The sequence below is a fragment of the Nannospalax galili genome, unplaced genomic scaffold (genome assembly GCF_000622305.1).
Source record: "Nannospalax galili isolate Female #2095 unplaced genomic scaffold, S.galili_v1.0 scaffold388, whole genome shotgun sequence".
Lineage (NCBI taxonomy): Eukaryota > Metazoa > Chordata > Mammalia > Rodentia > Spalacidae > Nannospalax > Nannospalax galili.
Window position 1 is genome coordinate 5,642,561 of NW_008360304.1, and position 18,516 is coordinate 5,661,076.

Below are 18,516 nucleotides of genomic sequence, written 5' to 3' on the forward strand. Positions count from 1 at the left end.
ATCACACATTCACATAAAATAAATTAAAATATTTTAAAATTTGCTTTTGTTCTTTCTGGATGTGTGTGTGTGTGTGTGTGTGTGTGTCTGTGTCTGTGTCTGTGTCTGTGTCTGTGTCTGTGTGTTGTGTGTCTTAGGGTTCAAACACAGGTCCTCACATGTGCTAGGCAAGTCCATACCACTGAGTCACATTTCCAGCCTTCCTTTTTTATAACTTTGAGACAGGGTCTCAGTAAGTTTCCCAGGCTGCTTTTGAACTCATTCTGTAGCCCAGAGGCCTTGAACTCATGATCCCCCCCATTTCAGTATCCTCAGTAACTGAGATTACAGGCCTGCACCATCAAGCATGACTTCTTTTTGGATATTTGTTTTCAATTTCCTTTCTTTAGATAAAATAGAAGTTACCAAGGGAAGTTATTTTATACCTAGTTGAAAATTAAACCAACAATAACTTGGACAAAATCAGGTTTTTATAAGCAACAACCACTTGCTTTGGATGTCTGATTAATGTATTAGATACTTAAGTGAAGGAAGTTTATAGTGCATTGATTAAATAATGACAACAGAATGATATGAAAGCCATTATATGTTTAGTTAAAGGTATTGATTAAGTGTCAAATGGTAATGTAGGTGTTATATAACCCAAGAGTATATTGATGGTCAAAGAACCTATGGGGGATTCACTCTGATTATCCATACAGAATTTACTGATGTGCTAAGGGAACGAGGGCGCTTCAGCAACTTTTTAGGTGAAGGGATGAAATGGAGTCTTATTATAGCTTCAGGAACATTAACCTTTCCCAAAGATAGTTCAAATCTAACCACAGTGGCCTGATTCTGTATGTAAACACTGTATGTAAAGCTATGTTGCTGACATGTTTAGTTATGATGCTGATAGCATTTAAATCCAGTGCTTTACCAAGCTGTGTTGCTCAGAAGGCTACTTTCTTTAATTTATTTGCTTCTCTTTCAGTAAAATGATCAATCTATCAGTGCCAGACACAATTGATGAAAGAACAATCAACAAGAAGAAACTCACGCCTTTCACCATTCAGGTCTGTCTCCCCAGCTGTTACCTGGGCATGGGGCTGGCTTGGCAAGATGAGCCCATCACTGCTGAGTCAGCCTTTTGCAAGCATTCAGCCACCATCCCCCAAACCCAGGCCTTGAGTTGATGGCTTCATGTAACTAGCTGGGTAGAAAGACATGTTTCTGTCTTGTGTTTTATTGATGTAGCAGTCAAGAAAGGAAGGTAGGGTGTTTGTAGCTGGGTTTGTTTGGGTTACTTAAGATTAAATTCACATTGGCTGCTTTTGTAACTCAAGCTTTCCCTAGCAATGTGTCTCTGAATTGATGCCAAATATATAACATTTAACTGAAAAGAGCAGTTTTTCTAAGAAGGGAAGGGGCAAAAACCAGGAAATGCTCTGGCAGGCTTCACAGTGTCACTGACACTGTGATAAATACAACCTGCTTTTCTCCATTTGCTGATTAACTGGAATAGTCACCAGCAGGAAATAAGCTGTATTTCCATCTCGTGTTCTAATGTTTTAACATCATTGTAATTCTCTTGTTCAGAAACCATGTCTAATGTCTTAAATCATGAATAATGCATTACCTCTTGTTTGGATTTAGGCAGCCCTGTGTGCTTTTAAAACGGAAGTGGTAACCAAACTGAGAGCAATGCCTAAGCATATAGGAACAACTGACCCTTAGACTTAGTCATAATCTTGGTTATAAGTAGAAACAGCAATTATTTAATTCATCATTTAGAATGATAGGGAGGGACTCTCAATTTCTGGAGGACTTTGTTTTAATTGGCCATAAAAATAACTTCTATACTCTTCTGACACTGATCTCTTCCTTTGTGAGCTCATAAATAGCATATAGAGAAGAGATTGAAAACTTCATCACCTATTCCAACTGTATGTGAGTTACACTACATGCATACGGTTAGTCACAGCAACACAGAATCTATGTACATGCATGTACATTCAAGTTCTCTAGTTATTGTGGATACTCAGTAACTTGTTCTATTAAAACCCATCCATCTTTCACAGAAATTTGATTTGTCTCATTTCCATTCCATAATGTACAATCTGTAAGTCAAAAAGCTATTCTGTTGTTCTCTTCTATGACCTCAATTAACATCAATAATTGTCTTATTAGCCACAGACAATGACAGAACAATGACTTCCCTCTGGCTGATGGAGACTCTGATTCAAAGTGCAAGAGAGACAAGACTCATTAACCTCATGGGTCTTCCACATGGGGGGCTGGTTTGATTGAGTAGGCTGCTGCCAAGCTCAATGTCTGGGTTACTAGGTCTTCCCTCATTATAATTTCACTATTTTTTTTCATTGTTAAAACTAGTGAAGACCATGCCTCTGGGCCTGGGAACATTCCAGAAGGGCAATATCATTGCTGTTGCTAATCAGCAATCATTTAGCATCTGCAAAGTGAAAGAACCATGCTTGCTTACTTTTTCTCTCATAGGAAAACTTGAACTTGGCTCTGAACTCTGCCTCAGCCATTGGGTGCCATGTGGTTAATATAGGGGCTGAGGACCTGAAGGAGGGGAAGCCTTATCTGGTCCTGGGACTTCTGTGGCAAGTCATCAAGATTGGGTTGTTTGCTGACATTGAACTCAGTAGAAATGAAGGTAAGAGCAAAGTTTGAGTGCTGTAAACACGTGGCTTACTATTAGTGCCTGTATTGGTGACTAGAGGAGGAAGACGTCAGGAATTCTCCCATTTAGAAAATTACTTGGTTATATTGAATCCGTGGTATTAAAGTAACTGACTCAATCCACACAAACCAGACTTTTCAAAATGGCAGAGCAAAAGCTTTTAAAGACCACAGACTAATAATAATGCTTTGTTTGGAATGTATAGCTCAACCTATCTGGAACTTCAACATCAAAAGCTTTTTTTTCAGAGCTTACATTGTCTGTAGAGACTTCACGACAAACAAGACAAGTCTTAATGTATATTTTGCAAAGCAAATCACATTCAAATATTTTAGTGTCTGCACCAGACTGGGAGAAATTTTATCTATTTCTTATGAAGACTCAAAAGGAAGATGTAGATCAAAGGATACAAAGTTGCATTTAAGGATGAATGAATCGAGAGATCAACATAAACATGAGGATTATAGCTAATAATATTGTTGTGTATGCTACTAATTTGCCAAAACATAGATTTTAGTTACTCTTATCACCCAGAGTAAAGAGGACAAAGGTACCTTTGTTAGTTGATGTTAATTTGCTTGACTATGGTAATCACCTCACTGTGTGTAGTATGGTTAGTACATCAAGACATAGTATTATGTATCTTAATTATATTAGTCACTTTTCTGTTGCTGTGATAGAAACACTGACCAAAGCAATTTATAGAAGGAAGAGTATTTGCACTTATGGTTCCAAAGGGGCAAGAGTCCATCATGGCAGGAAGGCGTGGCAGCAGAGGTGGCTGGAGGAGGAGCACAAGCTAGGATCTACATCTTCAAGCAGGCACAGGAAGCAAGAGAGTGACTGGAGATCTGACAAGGCTTAAGAATTCTCCAAGCCTGCCCCCAGTGGCATGCTTCCTCCAGCACAGCCACACCCTCTAAGACCTCCCAAAACAGCACCACCAACTGGGTACAAAAATGTCTAAATACTTGGAGCCTATGGGGGACATTCTCATTCAAACCTTCACAACAGTAAATATAAAAATTAGAAAATATTAGAAAAGCACATTTAGGGCTTTGAAATTCTGCACTAAAGCTATACCTCATGGCTCAGGCCTTTAGTCCCAGCTACTCAGGAGGCTAAGGCAGGAGGATCACAGGCTTGGTGCCTGCCTGGGCTTCAGAGTGAAGTCAGGGCCAGCCCAGGCAACTAAGTGAGATCCTGTCTAGCTGTCTAGCATGCATGAGGTCCTAGGTTTAATCTCCAAGACTGGGGAGGAGAAGAAAGAGAGGAAAGGAGAAATTCCAAGCCACAGGTACAGTTGTTACTATCTATCTGCTATAAGCAATGACCACCCAGTTGCTCAGACAGGAGTGGGCCTTGATAAGCATACAAATCACAATGTTACCTTTCGCTTATCGGTACAGATCCCACCAACCTGAAATTTGTAGCCAAATTCTAATCTTCACTTAAACACATTTTCAATTTACATGTTCAAATTACAGCAGCTAATTAAAAATTGTTAAGATGGCTCTTAAAACTGATATACTAAAGATCATATTAAAAAAAAACACATAAAAAGGCAAATAGAGATCTTGAAGCCCATGAGAAAGAATATTGATTTGAAAAAATCAAATCAGCTAAATTTAAACCTAACTGGGCAAAAAAAATATTTGTTGTTGAGTTGTTATAATTGTGCAGGCTTTAAAGCATTTAGAATGGGAACAGAAAATAACATTGTCGTTATTACAAAATCGATCTCTTAAAAGCAGAAGCATCATCATATCTCAAAGCATGGCTGATAGACCCAGCAGAAACTCTCCAGCCAATAGTCATGGTGATTCTTATGGCTGTAACTAGTGTTATTAGGCAGAATGTTGAGGTTCTTTGCTGCCTTGTCTTATCCATCTGAAAGATGGGTATAATAAGTTAGTTCACAATAGCATGCACCTCCTTTTAGAACATAATAGTGAGGTGTTTATTTCATGGGCAAGGCTATAAGTGTTTTACCTCCAGAGAGAGAATGCTGCTCTTTGCTTTTCCTGCTGAGTTCTGTCAGGTGTAACAAATTCTCCCCAAACATCACCTGTATTTATTTCGGTCCATTTTTTTTGTGCTTCTCCAGCTCTGATTGCTCTTTTGAGAGAAGGAGAGAGCCTGGAGGATTTGATGAAGCTATCTCCTGAAGATCTCCTGCTGCGGTGGGCTAATTACCACCTGGAGAATGCAGGCTGCACCAAAATCAGCAATTTTAGCACTGACATCAAGGTAGGAAGGATGCCATGGGAACACAACTTCCTGCCATGGAGGGGAGCTGTGGAGTTAGTGGAGAATAGACAGAGGCTGGGCCTTGTGTCTTCACACCTCTAGACTTAGTGTAGTCCTCTTTGGAGCCACTCACCAACTCCAAAGCCTCTTTCCTCTGCCTCTTTTTCTTTGAATAAAGTTTCTTTCACATTTTGAGATATTGGAGACTCACACATACAGGTATGTGGGTCAGTCTGCAGATCCAGTTCCAGGCCACACACATCGGCCCAGAATCTGAGTACAGCTTCCAAGGGAGATGAGTCTTGCTTTGAATTTCCGGAGCAGAGAGTAGATGAGCAGGGGTTTGGTGGCACAAAGGCCACACTGCTTTTCAGGTAAAGAGGATATGCAGGGGGCTGGAGAAGTGGCTCAGCAGTTAGGAGAGCTTGCTGCCCAATCATGAGGATCAGAGTTCAGAGCCCAACACCCACATAACAAGCCTGGCATCTCACAAACACTTATAAATCCAACTCCAAGGGATCCAATGCCCTCTTCTGGCCTCTTTCCTCTGCCTCTTTCTCTTTGAATAAAGTTTCTTTCACATTTTGAGATATTGGAGACCCACACATACAGGTATGCAGACATTCATGCAGACATACACATGCAAATGTTTTAATAGATATTTGATTAATAAAGGTTTTAAGTAAAAAAGAGTATATCTAGGACTTTGATGTCTGTGGTTTTCTAAATGGAACCATCTAATTAATTGGGTTTCCTTTTAAAAAATTAAATGAGGATGACTCTGAATTACTAATGATGGTGAACACACTACCTGCTACATGCAAGGCATTGGTCTAAGTGCTTTATATGTGCATGATTGACTCACTCAGTCTTACAACAAGCCTTAAGGTAAGGAATTTTTTTCTCTCGTTTTATAAATACAGAAATAAAAGACATTCATAAAAGAAATGCCAGGGAGGCATCATGTGACTTCAAATTTACGAAAAGTTCTATATTAAGGAGAGAGGAAACAGCTGTAGTCAGCCACAGATGGACAAGGGTGAAAAGCACTTAAGGAACAGCTAAGCAGCTTCAGAAAACAATCCCTATGGCAACAGCCCTGCTATTCAGGGATTTGATAGATTTCAATCTCCACTTTCTCAAATGGAGGAAACTCTCCAGAGAGAAAGCCTGAGAAAGGTCACATGACCACCAGAGCCCACCATGCTTACAACAGTTTCCAGCTGCTGCACCACGTGGGACTCAGCGGTGCTCAGAGCCAGGATCAGGACCAGTCAGAACAAAGCTCCTAGCTAGGAAGACCTCCCTTCCTGAGGCGCCCAGCTAAGCTCACTTTCCTAACAAGACAGCTTTCGTTGCTTACCAGCATTCCTCCAGCAGCACTAACCAAAATAAAGCTTAGAGGAGTTGCCCACATCTCCTCTTGCCCTGCCCGGCCATTGTTGGAAAACTTTGCAGACAAAATTATGATCTTAGCCATGAATGGGCCTGTTTACTCTCACTAAAGGCGTTCTTAAAGTAATTTTGGGAAGTGTCTTCCTGAAGCAGGAACTGGTAGGGGGTGGGCACTTAAAGGGTGCCTGTGTCGTATGTGCGGGTGTGCTGTAGTGTGTATGTCTGAGTAGCCAGCACCTTCAGATGGCTCAGTCGTAAAATCAGCAGAAAATACCCATAGCACAGAAAGTAGGAAACATTTATTAGCTCTGTGGCCTGAGGTGACTTAGCAAAGCTAAAGTCGTAGGATGTGTTAGGCAGATCATATTGTGCCCAACAGTTGCAAGAAACTTCCACTGACTTCCAGATAGCTACAATAGCGAAAAGAGGAAGGGAGAGACAGACGGGGGACAGACGGGGAGTGGAGAGAGGGGCGGACAGAGAGCCAGTGAGATCTGTTTTCCCAAATGGACACCAACGGTGCAGTTTTGCCGTTCTCTCTAATGCAGGCAGAGCATACCTCTGCTCTGCTCAGTGTAACCACTGAATTTCAGTCTCTAGAGGAATTAAGAGGCTAAAACTACTTCAATAAATTACCTGGAATTCTGTTTACTTTCATTTTTAAGATCACGACTGTGAAAATTATATTTTTCAATAAGCATATTAGAGAATCTAATAAAACTCGAGAATTCAGTACCCATTCCAATTTATTACAACCAGTTTTAACCATTCATTTTTTTCTAGTTTCTAGAGAAATATTAATGCATTGACTATGGTAATATTTCTCCTTTTACTAAAAGACTGCTTTCTGCCTATAATCCTAGAACTTGGGAGGCTGAGGCAGAAAGACAAAGAGTTCAAGGCCAGCCAGTCTAGGAAACAATGTAACAGTGTAACTGTGTCTCAAAAAAATAAGTTCAGTGAGATGGCTCAGCAGGCAAGGGTGCTTGCTACTGAGCCCAAGGGCCTGGGTTCAGTCCCCAGGACCCATACATTAAGAAAGAACTGAAGTTGTCTCCTCTGACCTCCCATGCATGCCCCAACCCCCTGCTCACACAAATAAATAAAATGTAATTTTTAAAAATGACAAAAACATGACTCCTTGCTAATACCTCAGCCTTCTGTCTTTGAAATCTTTTTCTTTTGCTAATTGTCCATTTGAATGTATTTTTAACTCTGCTTTAAACTTCTGCTTCCTTTTTCTGTCACTTTTTTTAAATTAAACCTTAGCTGACTGACTTCTACAGCAACATAAAGGTATATGTATATTTTCCTGTATACAATTTAATGTATAAATAAGTTTTGTTTCTCCTAAAAACAACAGAATCATAACTGCTTCTTTGTGTTATCTTTTATATATCTACTGTACTTTTTAAATGATTAGATGCCTTTGAAAAGAAAACAAATACAATATGCAACTAGACAAATTGCATAGTCTAATTAGTGAATGTTTCTAGCTTTGTTAGTGTTATATTCTTGAATGTTAGAGGAATGAGAAAATGTTTGTTTTTAGAAAATGACTGTCATGTTAAGTGTGCAATTAGCTCCTTTGTTTTGAAATTGTATCTTCTTAATCTTCCACAGGACTCAAAAGCTTATTACCACCTGCTTGAGCAGGTGGCTCCAAAAGGCGATGAGGAAGGTATACCTGCTGTTGTTATTGACATGTCAGGACTACGGGTAAGGCCACCTTCCCAGCTGTCTTCAGAGAGCATGATGCTGTCTTGGCGTTGACTGGTCCTTTGTGCCACATGAGCCCCTATTCTGCTTAAGCTCCTGTTTAACCACTGAACACTGATAACAGTTTTTGATAATAATTGTGGAAAACTGAATATAGATGTAAAACACTAGAGAAAGAAATGAATATTAATTAAATGCCATGCACCACACAAGGTACTTCTTTATATAACGCCCCCCCACACACACACACTTCAAAGGTTCTACAACACCAACCTGGGTCCAAATGGTAAACTCAGCTCTTTTTCACTTAGCATTATGTTAATTTTCAATTGACAGATAATAACCACTAACTTCTGCATCGGGCAATGACCAGGTCAAGAGACTATTCTTCAGGGCTTGTTGTTGGGCTTTTGTTGTTTTATTTCTATTTGTTTGTATTTTGCAGTGCTGGGGAGGGAGCCCTGGGCTTCACACACACAGACGACCCCTCTACCACTGAACTGAAGCCCACATTCTTCAGTTTTGCCACCACTTTTAATACTGATCTTCACAAATTCCCTTGTCCATTAATGTGCCTCATTTAATACTGTTGGTATTAAATCTAATGAGTTAATATTGAGTTAATTAATCCCTGAAGAAAAAGTGAAACTAAGTGAGAGATAACACTCACAAAATGCGCGGTGTTACCTACCACAGCATCAACTTGAGAAAGAATTCTAATTTAAAGCTGTGTTTTCATGAGAACTGGTGGTTTCATGGGCTTTATGAAGAGTGGATCATAATCTCACAAAATTTTAGTCTTGTTTTAAGAGTCTGTTCACAAATGACTGGAAATTGTCAAAAATCACTTGAGCATGCAGAGTGGTACTCAATCTGAAGTTTGCAAAAGCCAAGTGGGCACGACGTATATACAAATACCAACTAACCAATACTTATTTTGTTCAGATTGTAAATATGCCAACTCCACATGGGAAAAGTGATTGTACAAATCAGATGTTCTTATTGACAACCATAGATGTCTTTTATGAATTAATAATTGGAAAGTAAAGTGTTTCGATAGACCAAAATCTCATGAAGTCTGTGAAAAACTGTAATAATAAGGAAGCTTAATGACTAAAAATGCTTTATATTAATGTAAATGGTAAGATGTCAGACTACAGAATTTCTTTGAAACAGGGCACCTGGAGGTTCATCTGAACTTGCTCTATGTAATGATGGGGGGGGCTCTCAGTTATCTCCCCGTGACATCATGATTCGGGTCCTGCTAAATATCTACCTGCGCTAGGCACCAGGCATCAGTGGGACCCCATTTCTTTTTCATGTTATACATGTCCACATATGTGTGAATCCTTGACCTCGATTCCTGTCACCCTTTTTTTTTTTTTTTGTTATACACTCCTAAATGTGTTTGCTTGACTTCCCTTCTTTCCTCCCTTTTTTTTTTTTTTTGTTATACACTCCTAAATGTGTTTGCTTGACTTCCCTTCTTTCCTCCCTTTTTTTTTTTTTTTGTTATACACTCCTAAATGTGTTTGCTTGACTTCCCTTCTTTCCTCCCTTTTTTTTTTTTTTGCAGGAGAAGGATGACATCCAGAGGGCAGAATGCATGCTGCAGCAGGCAGAGAGGTTGGGCTGTCGGCAGTTTGTCACAGCCACAGATGTTGTCCGAGGGAACCCCAAGTTGAACCTGGCTTTCATTGCCAATCTCTTTAACAAATACCCTGCCTTGCACAAACCAGAGAACCAGGACATCGACTGGGGTGCTCTCGAAGGTAACTGTGATATGGTTGCTTAAGATGTTCAGAAAATGCTCACAATTATTTCAACAGCAGTTCAAAATCATCCCTTAAGGAAATACAGACCTGTCACACAAATAGCCCATCAATTCTCCAATGTACAACAAATAGAATGAATTAATCAAGTCAATTACAGCCAAGTAGTAAAAATAATCAAATATGATTATTTCACATCCATTATGCACAGGCTTCATCCATTATCAGAATAAAATGTTTTGTGGAAGACAATGTCCTTAATATCAAATGAAATAAATTCCAAGCACTCCCAGACCTAATTTGTATATTTGATGGACTGTGCTAATTCCAAGAGGCAAGAAATGACCATCACTCTCCATCTAAAGTGATACTTAATTTGTACTAGGATGTTATTGCTGAAATTTTCACTTCTATTTTGTTTCTTTATTTGGGTTATTAAGACACAATAAAGTCTTTTGAGGCAGAATCCTGACAACTGTATTTTATAAATTAACTCCCTAACATTGAGCAAATGTCATATAACTTTAGTCAGCTCAGAGTCTTCCAGCTCCCTAACATTGAGCAAATGTCATATAACTTTAGTCAGCTCAGAGTCTTCCAGCTCCAGACATGTTCAGATGTGTTCCAGACGTGTTTCCTGATCTTCTTCTCCTGCCTCCCCATTGCCTTCCCCACTCCCTGTCCCATTTCTTCCTTTTTGTAATTTTCATTTCCTGTCATCATACCATTTGATTTGGGTTTCTTCTTTTGAATCACCAAAGCTAACAGCCCTGTGTTTACTATAATAACTTTCCTTTACTCTGAATCTATTTTATCAACAAATACCAGTAATTCATTTGGAATGTCTTCTAGATTTCATATTTTCCCTTTCTGCTCTTCTGGACCCATATTGCCTCACACACCAATTATTTTCACAGGTCTTAGGGGCTAACTTATCCATTCATCAAACAATTGAATTGCCCCACATGCTAGTGCCAAATACTAATGCCAAATGTCCCTTCTGTATATTTAATCTAAATGATAACCCCTTTCAGTAATCCTTCACACTGCTGCCAGGCACATCTGATGTAGCTTCCATTCTATCTCTGTCTTGCCCTAGAATTTATTATATTAATAAAACAAAAGCATGGCTGACATTGTCTAATACATCAACCCAAATCTGCTACCTGGCATTCCAAGATTCCCAGCCCTTGTTGCAGCTCTAGACACTCTTATCTCTGTGCTATACTGCATGGATCCTGACAGATCAGTTCTTAGTGTTCTAGTGGAGACTTTGCCTGTTGCTCCCTCCGTGCCCATGTTTATGCTATTGCTGCTCCTACCTCTTCTCACCGCCCCCCAATCCTTTACTTTGTCCTCATTCCCGTTCAGCTTTTCCTGACCCCAGAAAGTGAAGTTTCAAATTCCACACTTCCAAATTTGGGCCATATTATTCTTACCTCTGTCTCAGCTGGTATAGCAAATGTTTCTGTCTCCTCTATTCATCCAACTGGCTTGTGTGGTTCCTGTTTGCTGACTCAAATCTTGTTTTCTTAACAAGAATGTTAATCTTTAGGGCTAACTCTGAACAGTCTCCCCACACAGGATCTTGACCATCAATAATAGATGTTATAAAAATACTTGTAGAAATGAAATGAGGGGAAAAATCACAGCAGAATAGCAGCCCCTATCCAGTAGGGTCTGTGTTATTCTTCACTTCATTTTTATTGCATCCTCCATAGTTAAACTTAGATCATAAGCAAGACTTGTTGTAAGGGCACAAAAATAACTAATCCTGCTTAATCTAGGTGAGACGAGAGAAGAGCGGACCTTTAGGAACTGGATGAACTCCCTGGGCGTTAACCCTCGAGTCAATCATTTGTACAGGTATGAGGAGATGAGAGCTCATCCTGAGTGTGAGACACAGAAGCCTCTAGTGAGCATAGGATACCTTCACACACCACTATGGTGCACATTCTCTTCCCCAAAGTATGTGTGCCTTGATGGGGTAGGAGAGGAGCGTCACGGTGACCTGCTCAGCTGAAAAACACTCCTGTGAGCAAATATCACTGCATTTAGTACAAAAATTATACCTCAGCAAAGTGACAAACATTGTTTGTAATAAACCTGTGGTCGTCTCAGGAGCATCCTAAACAGTAAGTGTTAAGTTTGTAGTCAAGCGTCTCTTGTGCCGCTGTTAAAGCCGTGTCTCCTTTCTGTCTGAGGGACAGAGGCAGTCACATGGGAGACTGAATTTCTATTTCTCTGAGTCATGATCATCACTCCTTTAAAGATGGCACTATTCCTACCAATTTTTCGGGGTTACTGGGAATGCTGCTGGAGCTAAGATTCAGGAAGCACCTAACCCACCATGGTCCCTGAGTGAAATGTTGAATACCTGAGAATTCTTTTGTGTTTGTTTTGTTTAGTGACTTATCGGATGCCCTGGTCATCTTCCAGCTCTATGAAAAGATCAAAGTCCCTGTCGACTGGAACAGAGTAAACAAACCTCCATACCCCAAGCTGGGAGGTAATATGAAGAAGGTAAACAATGACTTCTCTGATGTGCCATGAGGCAGGTAGACCCATAAACTTGTTCTTTGTAAGCACTCTACCAGGTGGCCAAATATCGATAATGTTTGCCAGGGATTAAATGATAGTACAGCCATCAGAAACCTGAATGGTTTCATTAAAGTGAATCCATTATTGCAGTTGATGGCTTATTTATAATTTCACGATGGATGTCTTTAAACATTATCCTGAAAAAATTCTAATTTAAGATTATACAGTAGGAACATTATTTTGGAATAAGTTTCATCTCTGTTATTTTTTTTTACATTTACGTGTGTGTGTGTGTGTGTGTGTGTGTGTGTAGATCAGAGGACAGGAGCCATTTCTCTCTTTCTACCATGTGGAAGGTTCAGGGAATCAAACTCAGGTTATCAGGCTTGGTAGCAAGTTCCTTTACCCACTGAGCCATCTTGCTGGCACTCTGTGAGTCTTAATGATCTGTGAGTAGCTACAGAAATACCTGCCCTGCATGTCTACCCACCATGTGTACATTGGATGGAGAATATAAAATCCTGTTCATCTATCTATGAAAATTCAGTATCTTATTGAAGTGCTTTTGAGACAGGGTCTCCCTGTAGCCCCAGCTGGCTTGGAACTCACTATGCAGACCAGGCTAGCCTTGATCTCACAGAGTTCTGTCTCTGTCTCCCGAGTCCTGGAATTAAAGGCATGCACCACCACATCCGGCAAATTCAGTTATTTTAAAAATCTTACAGGTAAACAGAGGATGGCTCTCTGTATAGTGTGACTATCTATGAAAATTCTCATAACAATAAATGTCTTCTAGTTTTGAACTTACGAGTTCACTGTGGATATTTGGGGTGGAACTAGGAATTCTATTTAGGGAAAGATGGAAATTTCTTTAGCTAGTGTGGAATCATAGTATTGGAGAACCAGTGGATATCTGAGCTTATTCAGATTTGATATTATTTGCTTCATTTTGTATCTTTTTTTTTGGTCTCTTTGAGACAGGGTCTCCCTGTAGCCCCAGCTGTCCTGGAACTCACTGTGTAGACCAGGCTGGCCTTGAACTCACAGAGATTAGCCAGTTGTGGTGGTGCACGCTTTTAGTCCCAGCACTCGGGAGGCAGAGGCAGGCAGATCTCTGTATCTTTATTTTTATCATTTTATTTGACATTTCCTATAACCAAGGAGATGGCATTAAGTTGTTTCCTTTCTGCCTCACTAACAGCTTGAGAACTGTAATTATGCAGTGGAACTGGGGAAGAATCAAGCTAAATTCTCCTTGGTTGGCATTGGCGGACAGGATCTCAACGAAGGAAACCGCACTCTGACGTTAGCCTTGATTTGGCAGCTAATGAGAAGGTAATGCCTAGGGTGAATCTAGACAATGGATTGTTCATCTAGAGATGTAATAGAAAAATGCTAGAATGTGATTTAATTCAGCAAACCTATATCAAGATAAATTTAGAAACTAAGGAAGTACTTCCTGTTTTCCTGCTACTTTTTTCTTTCCATTTTTTATCAGTTTTGTATAAATTACTGTGAAACCTGTTACTGGGTCATAAGCATTTTAGATTATTGTTTTATCTGAATGAATCACATTTTTGTCCTTATGGAATGACCTTTATGCCTGAAAAGGAATGACCTTTTTTTCCTGAAATTTACCTTTTCTGACATTGCTATAGCCACTACTATTTTCTCTTGACTGGTCTTTACCACGGCACAGCCTTCCATGCTTTTACTTTTAACATATCTGGTTCAAGAACAGTGAATTGCCTTTCACAAAGGTTTTAATTTCTACCTAATATCATATGCCTTGTATCTGAAATATTTCTCATAGTATAGTTCTGTTGATAATGAACTATTTCAGTTTCTGTATGTCAGAAAAAAAGTCTCAATTTCATTTTAAATTTGAAAGGCATTTTTTCTGATATAGCATCTAAGCTAATAATTTTTTTCTTTCAGTACTTTGGAAATAAGTTTTCACTGTCTTCTTCTCTACATTGTTTACAACACAATAAAAATCTGTTGTCATTCTTTTCTTTTAATATGTTTCTGTTTTTCTTCTAGCTACTTTCAATGATTTCTCTTTATTGCTAAAGTAATTTGATTATGTATGATGTGCATAGCTGTTTATTTTTGAGGGTCTTTGAATTTATTGGATATGTGGGTTTAAACTTTACATCAAATTTGGGAAACTTTTTATTTACAATTTCTTCAAGTGTTTCTTCTGAATCCACCCACACCCCTTGTTTTGGGGAACCTCAAGTTCATGTATATTAGTCTTTTGAAGATTCTGTTTATTTTTTTATTTCGTTTCATTTTCTAAGATATAGGGTGCTATGTCTTCAAACTCACTAATCTCTTTCTCTCTGTATCTGTCTTATGCTTCCTTACCACTGTTGAATGTATAGTTATATATTTATAGTATTTTTATCTCTATATTACAATGTCCAGATCCAGAAATTTTGAATCTTCTTTACATTTTTGCATCTCTCTTCGTTCATCTACCTTCTTGAACATATGAACTATAATTATAGTGATTGCTACCTCTGGTCTGTTTCTACTGATTCATTTTTATCTTCAATATGAGTCCTATCTTCTTATTTCTTTATATGTTGTTAGTTTTTATTATATGCCAGACATCATGAATTTTACCTTGCTGGAATTTGATATCTCCATATTCCTTAAAGTATTTGTGGATTCTGTTCTGGAATGGAGTTCAGCTACTTAAACCCAGTTTAAACCTTTTGAGGCTTACTTTAAGTTTATTCCTCTAGAGTTCACTTTGCTTCTTTGCACTGACGTAGTAATTTGAGTATTTTACCTGATGCGTCATGTATTAGGAAATTTTTCCCCTCCAGCTAGTGGGAACCAAATAATCTCAAGCCCTGTGTAAGCTCCAAGGGTTGCTCTGGCTGTCCTTCCCCCGCCTCTGGTTGTTTCCTCACAGAAAGCACTCACAGCTAAAACTTGTAGGAAACCATCCTGAGGATCTCTGGGCTTGCTTTCTATGTCACACTTCCCTCTCCATGCAGTTCTCGCTTATCTAATATTCTGCTCCATAATGCCTAGGCTCCTTGGCTTCCTTGAGTTCTAAACCCTGTCACCTCAGTGCATGGGCACAGCGGTGTTCTGTTAGGGTTTTCTCTCAGCACACAGCCTGGAATCTTGTCTACGCTGGGCAAGCTTAGGACTCACCTTCCTTGTTACCTTTTCAAGGGTCACTATTCTAACTTCCTTTTGACCAAGTCTGAACAACCTCTTACCTTATCCTGGCAGGAAACGCACAGCCTTTTAATAGAGAACCTTAAAGTTTATCTCTATCGAAGTTTTTTTAGTAGAGAATGTTGCATATGCTTGGAAGCCAAATAGAATACCCTGACAAAAGCAGGGGAGGAAGGGTTTATTTGGGCTCAAAGTTCCAGGAGGATACAGCCCATCATGTCAGAGAAGGCACAGTGGTAGGGGCAGGAAGGTAGCTGATCTGTACTTAGGGAGCAGAGGTGAACAGGAAGTGAGGCCAGGCTATAAAGTTTCAAGGCTCACTCCCAGGGATCCATCCCTTCCACCTCCCAAAAGTTTCATAATCTTCCTAAAAAGCACCACTAACTTGGGACCAAGTGGTCAAACACAAGAGCCCATGGGGGACATTTCACATTTGAATCACAGCAGGTATGTCTAACCTTTTGACATGGTGACACAGCATTATCATCTGCAGAGTTCATGCTCAAGAACCATGCAACTGAGTTATGAAAAAAATCACAAAAGCAGCTCCAATGTTTTAAGTAGGTTTATGATTTTGTGTTGAGCTGTATTCATGGCTATCCTCTGCCACATGCTGTCCACAGGCCACAAGTTGAACACACCTGACTGAAAGTTCCCAAGTGCTTGTCACACCAAAACATAGCTCCAGAAACTATGTCTAAACTAGCTTCAATATCTTTCACGTATGTTTTGAATTCTAAACAGATTGGCTCTGGGTACTGATTGCTTTAAAAACAAAGGAGGGGCTAGAGAGATGGCTCAGTGGTTAAGAGTACTGGCTGTTCTTGCAGAAGACCTGGGTTCGAATTCCAGCACCCACATAGCTGCTAACACCTGTCTGTAACTCCAGTTCCAGGGGATCTGATGCCCTCTTCTGTTCTCCATGGGCACTGCACAACATGGGGGCACTTACACACATGCAGGTTTAACACTCGTACACATAAAATAAATAAATAGATAGATAAATAAATAAATCAATAATAAATAATAAAGGAAAAAATATCCTTTTAGTTGTAATACTTAAATTCACTGATGGGTTGCAATATAGAATGAACTTCATATATTCTAATTTAATGATAAGTAAACTCAAGCAAATTCTATTCTGTCATAAATTTCATCATATCTAACAAACATTCTGTAATATGATTGTTGTTCTGGAGGTGTTACTGGTGGTAGGAGTTGGGGTCAAGTATTTCTAAATTTTTGGTCTCTTATTCAAGAAACTGAAATATAGGCTCACAGAGATTACAAAAGTAACAGAGAAACTTTATTCAGAAGTGAACAATAGTACAGATCAGAAACAAATACACCACTGAGAGTGACACAGGGCCACATGTATGGGGTGCACAAAGGCCCCAGTTGTAATTTGGGGTTACCTTACATGGGGTTCAAGAGATGGAGTTTGATGACTAGGAACATAATTTGGGTAGTTCTCTATTTTGATTGACAGATTTAAGTTATTTAACTTTTTCTTTACTGTCCATGACCCTTCCCATAGTGCATCTGATTGTAATCATATGCATGACCAATTATGTATAGCTATAAGAAGGTAAACAGGGGACTCTCCCTAGAAGTTCACCGAGAGGACGGTTTTCCTTACTGTACATACACCCAGATCCATTCTAGGCCAGTTCATCTCTCCTACGCTCCTACACAAACATGAGGGAGTACAGCTGGATTGAATTTGTCAATATTTGATAGTCACTGGTGATGGGCAGAAAGTTATTCCATTGTTCAGGAGGGGTATGCATGCAGCTCACTGCAGGTGGGGTCCTGGATTACAGAGGTTACTAGATGCTTTGTGTGGAGTGTATGTGTATAGTGCATACAGGTAAGGCTCATAGGCTGCCATGTGCATTATTGCTATTTGCTATGCTTGCCTGTCTCAGAAGTTTTATTAAAATGTAAGCCTTCCTAGAGGGCTGGTTTATATCCATGGTAAGGCCTGTCTGCTACTGCAGCTGACTTCACTTGAACAGTAAGTCACAAGTCTCATAAATGTTTACTACCCAGGATTTGTGCATGCAAGAAAGTGAACAGAGAAATACATTACTACTGAAGGAGAAAAAAAGATTGGTAATTATGCAAATGGTGCCAGAAGGGATTTTTTTACTTTGTTTTCCTTTCTTTTTTCTCTGCATGCCACATATTAACAGATCTATTCAATTTACATCCAGTTCTAGATGGAATTTTTTTCATCGGATTGCACAGATGTGCTAATTTGGTCATTTATCTGGACAATAAATGGCACGTCATTTTTGCCCCAAGAACAAATGTGAGATGTATGCTTAAACCTACCTTTTCCCCTTCAGTAGTATAGAAATCATTCTCAGGTTGGACAACTGGCGAACAGTATATTTGCAAATTTGGAGACAAAAGCTTGAAACAGATAGGCTGCCAGCAGACTGCAGTGAAAGTTAGAGAAGCCAGACAGCAGACTCCAGATAGGCAAGTAAGGAAATTCCATACAGTCATGCAGGCTGAGGACAGTAGCACCAAGGTTTGTCCCTCTGTGTCAAGTGTTAAGTAAATAAAATGAGTGCCAGGAGGCAGGAAACTAGCAGGCAATAATCCCATCTTCCCTGGCCTCTCACAGCTACACAGCAATCCTCTTTTGTTGAGTGAGGAACTGGTTGGACCTGGAGTTCTCAATCCTCTTTCATCTGGGCAAAGGGCTTTTCACTCTGGCATATTTTACAAGCACTAACAACACTGAGAACTTGTCAGCAAAGTTCCTGCAAAGAACACCCCAAATTCATGCCATCATAAGGGGTAATGATCTCACAATAGAAAAATCTAAGTAGACATAGGCCAAATTAGCTTTGTAAAGTGTGTGTGTGTGTGTGTGTGTGTGTGTGTGTGTGTCTATGTGTGTCTGTGTGTGTCTGTGTGTCTATGTGGGAATATGTG

At 39.5% G+C, this 18,516-nt stretch overlaps 1 protein-coding gene across 3 annotated transcripts in view; it reads left to right on the top strand.

Annotated features, from left to right (window-relative positions):
* The window catches only part of Lcp1 (lymphocyte cytosolic protein 1), an 85,159-nt gene that overhangs the window by 56,564 nt on the left and 10,079 nt on the right, over nt 1-18,516 (top strand). For all 3 annotated transcript variants that reach the window (XM_017795922.2, XM_029559266.1, XM_029559265.1), the window contains 8 exons: nt 974-1,055; nt 2,497-2,662; nt 4,797-4,939; nt 7,958-8,053; nt 9,630-9,825; nt 11,613-11,691; nt 12,234-12,348; nt 13,568-13,701. In XM_017795922.2, the coding sequence (XP_017651411.1) occupies nt 974-1,055; nt 2,497-2,662; nt 4,797-4,939; nt 7,958-8,053; nt 9,630-9,825; nt 11,613-11,691; nt 12,234-12,348; nt 13,568-13,701 (1,011 nt within the window). The remainder of the gene's footprint in view (nt 1-973; nt 1,056-2,496; nt 2,663-4,796; nt 4,940-7,957; nt 8,054-9,629; nt 9,826-11,612; nt 11,692-12,233; nt 12,349-13,567; nt 13,702-18,516) is intronic.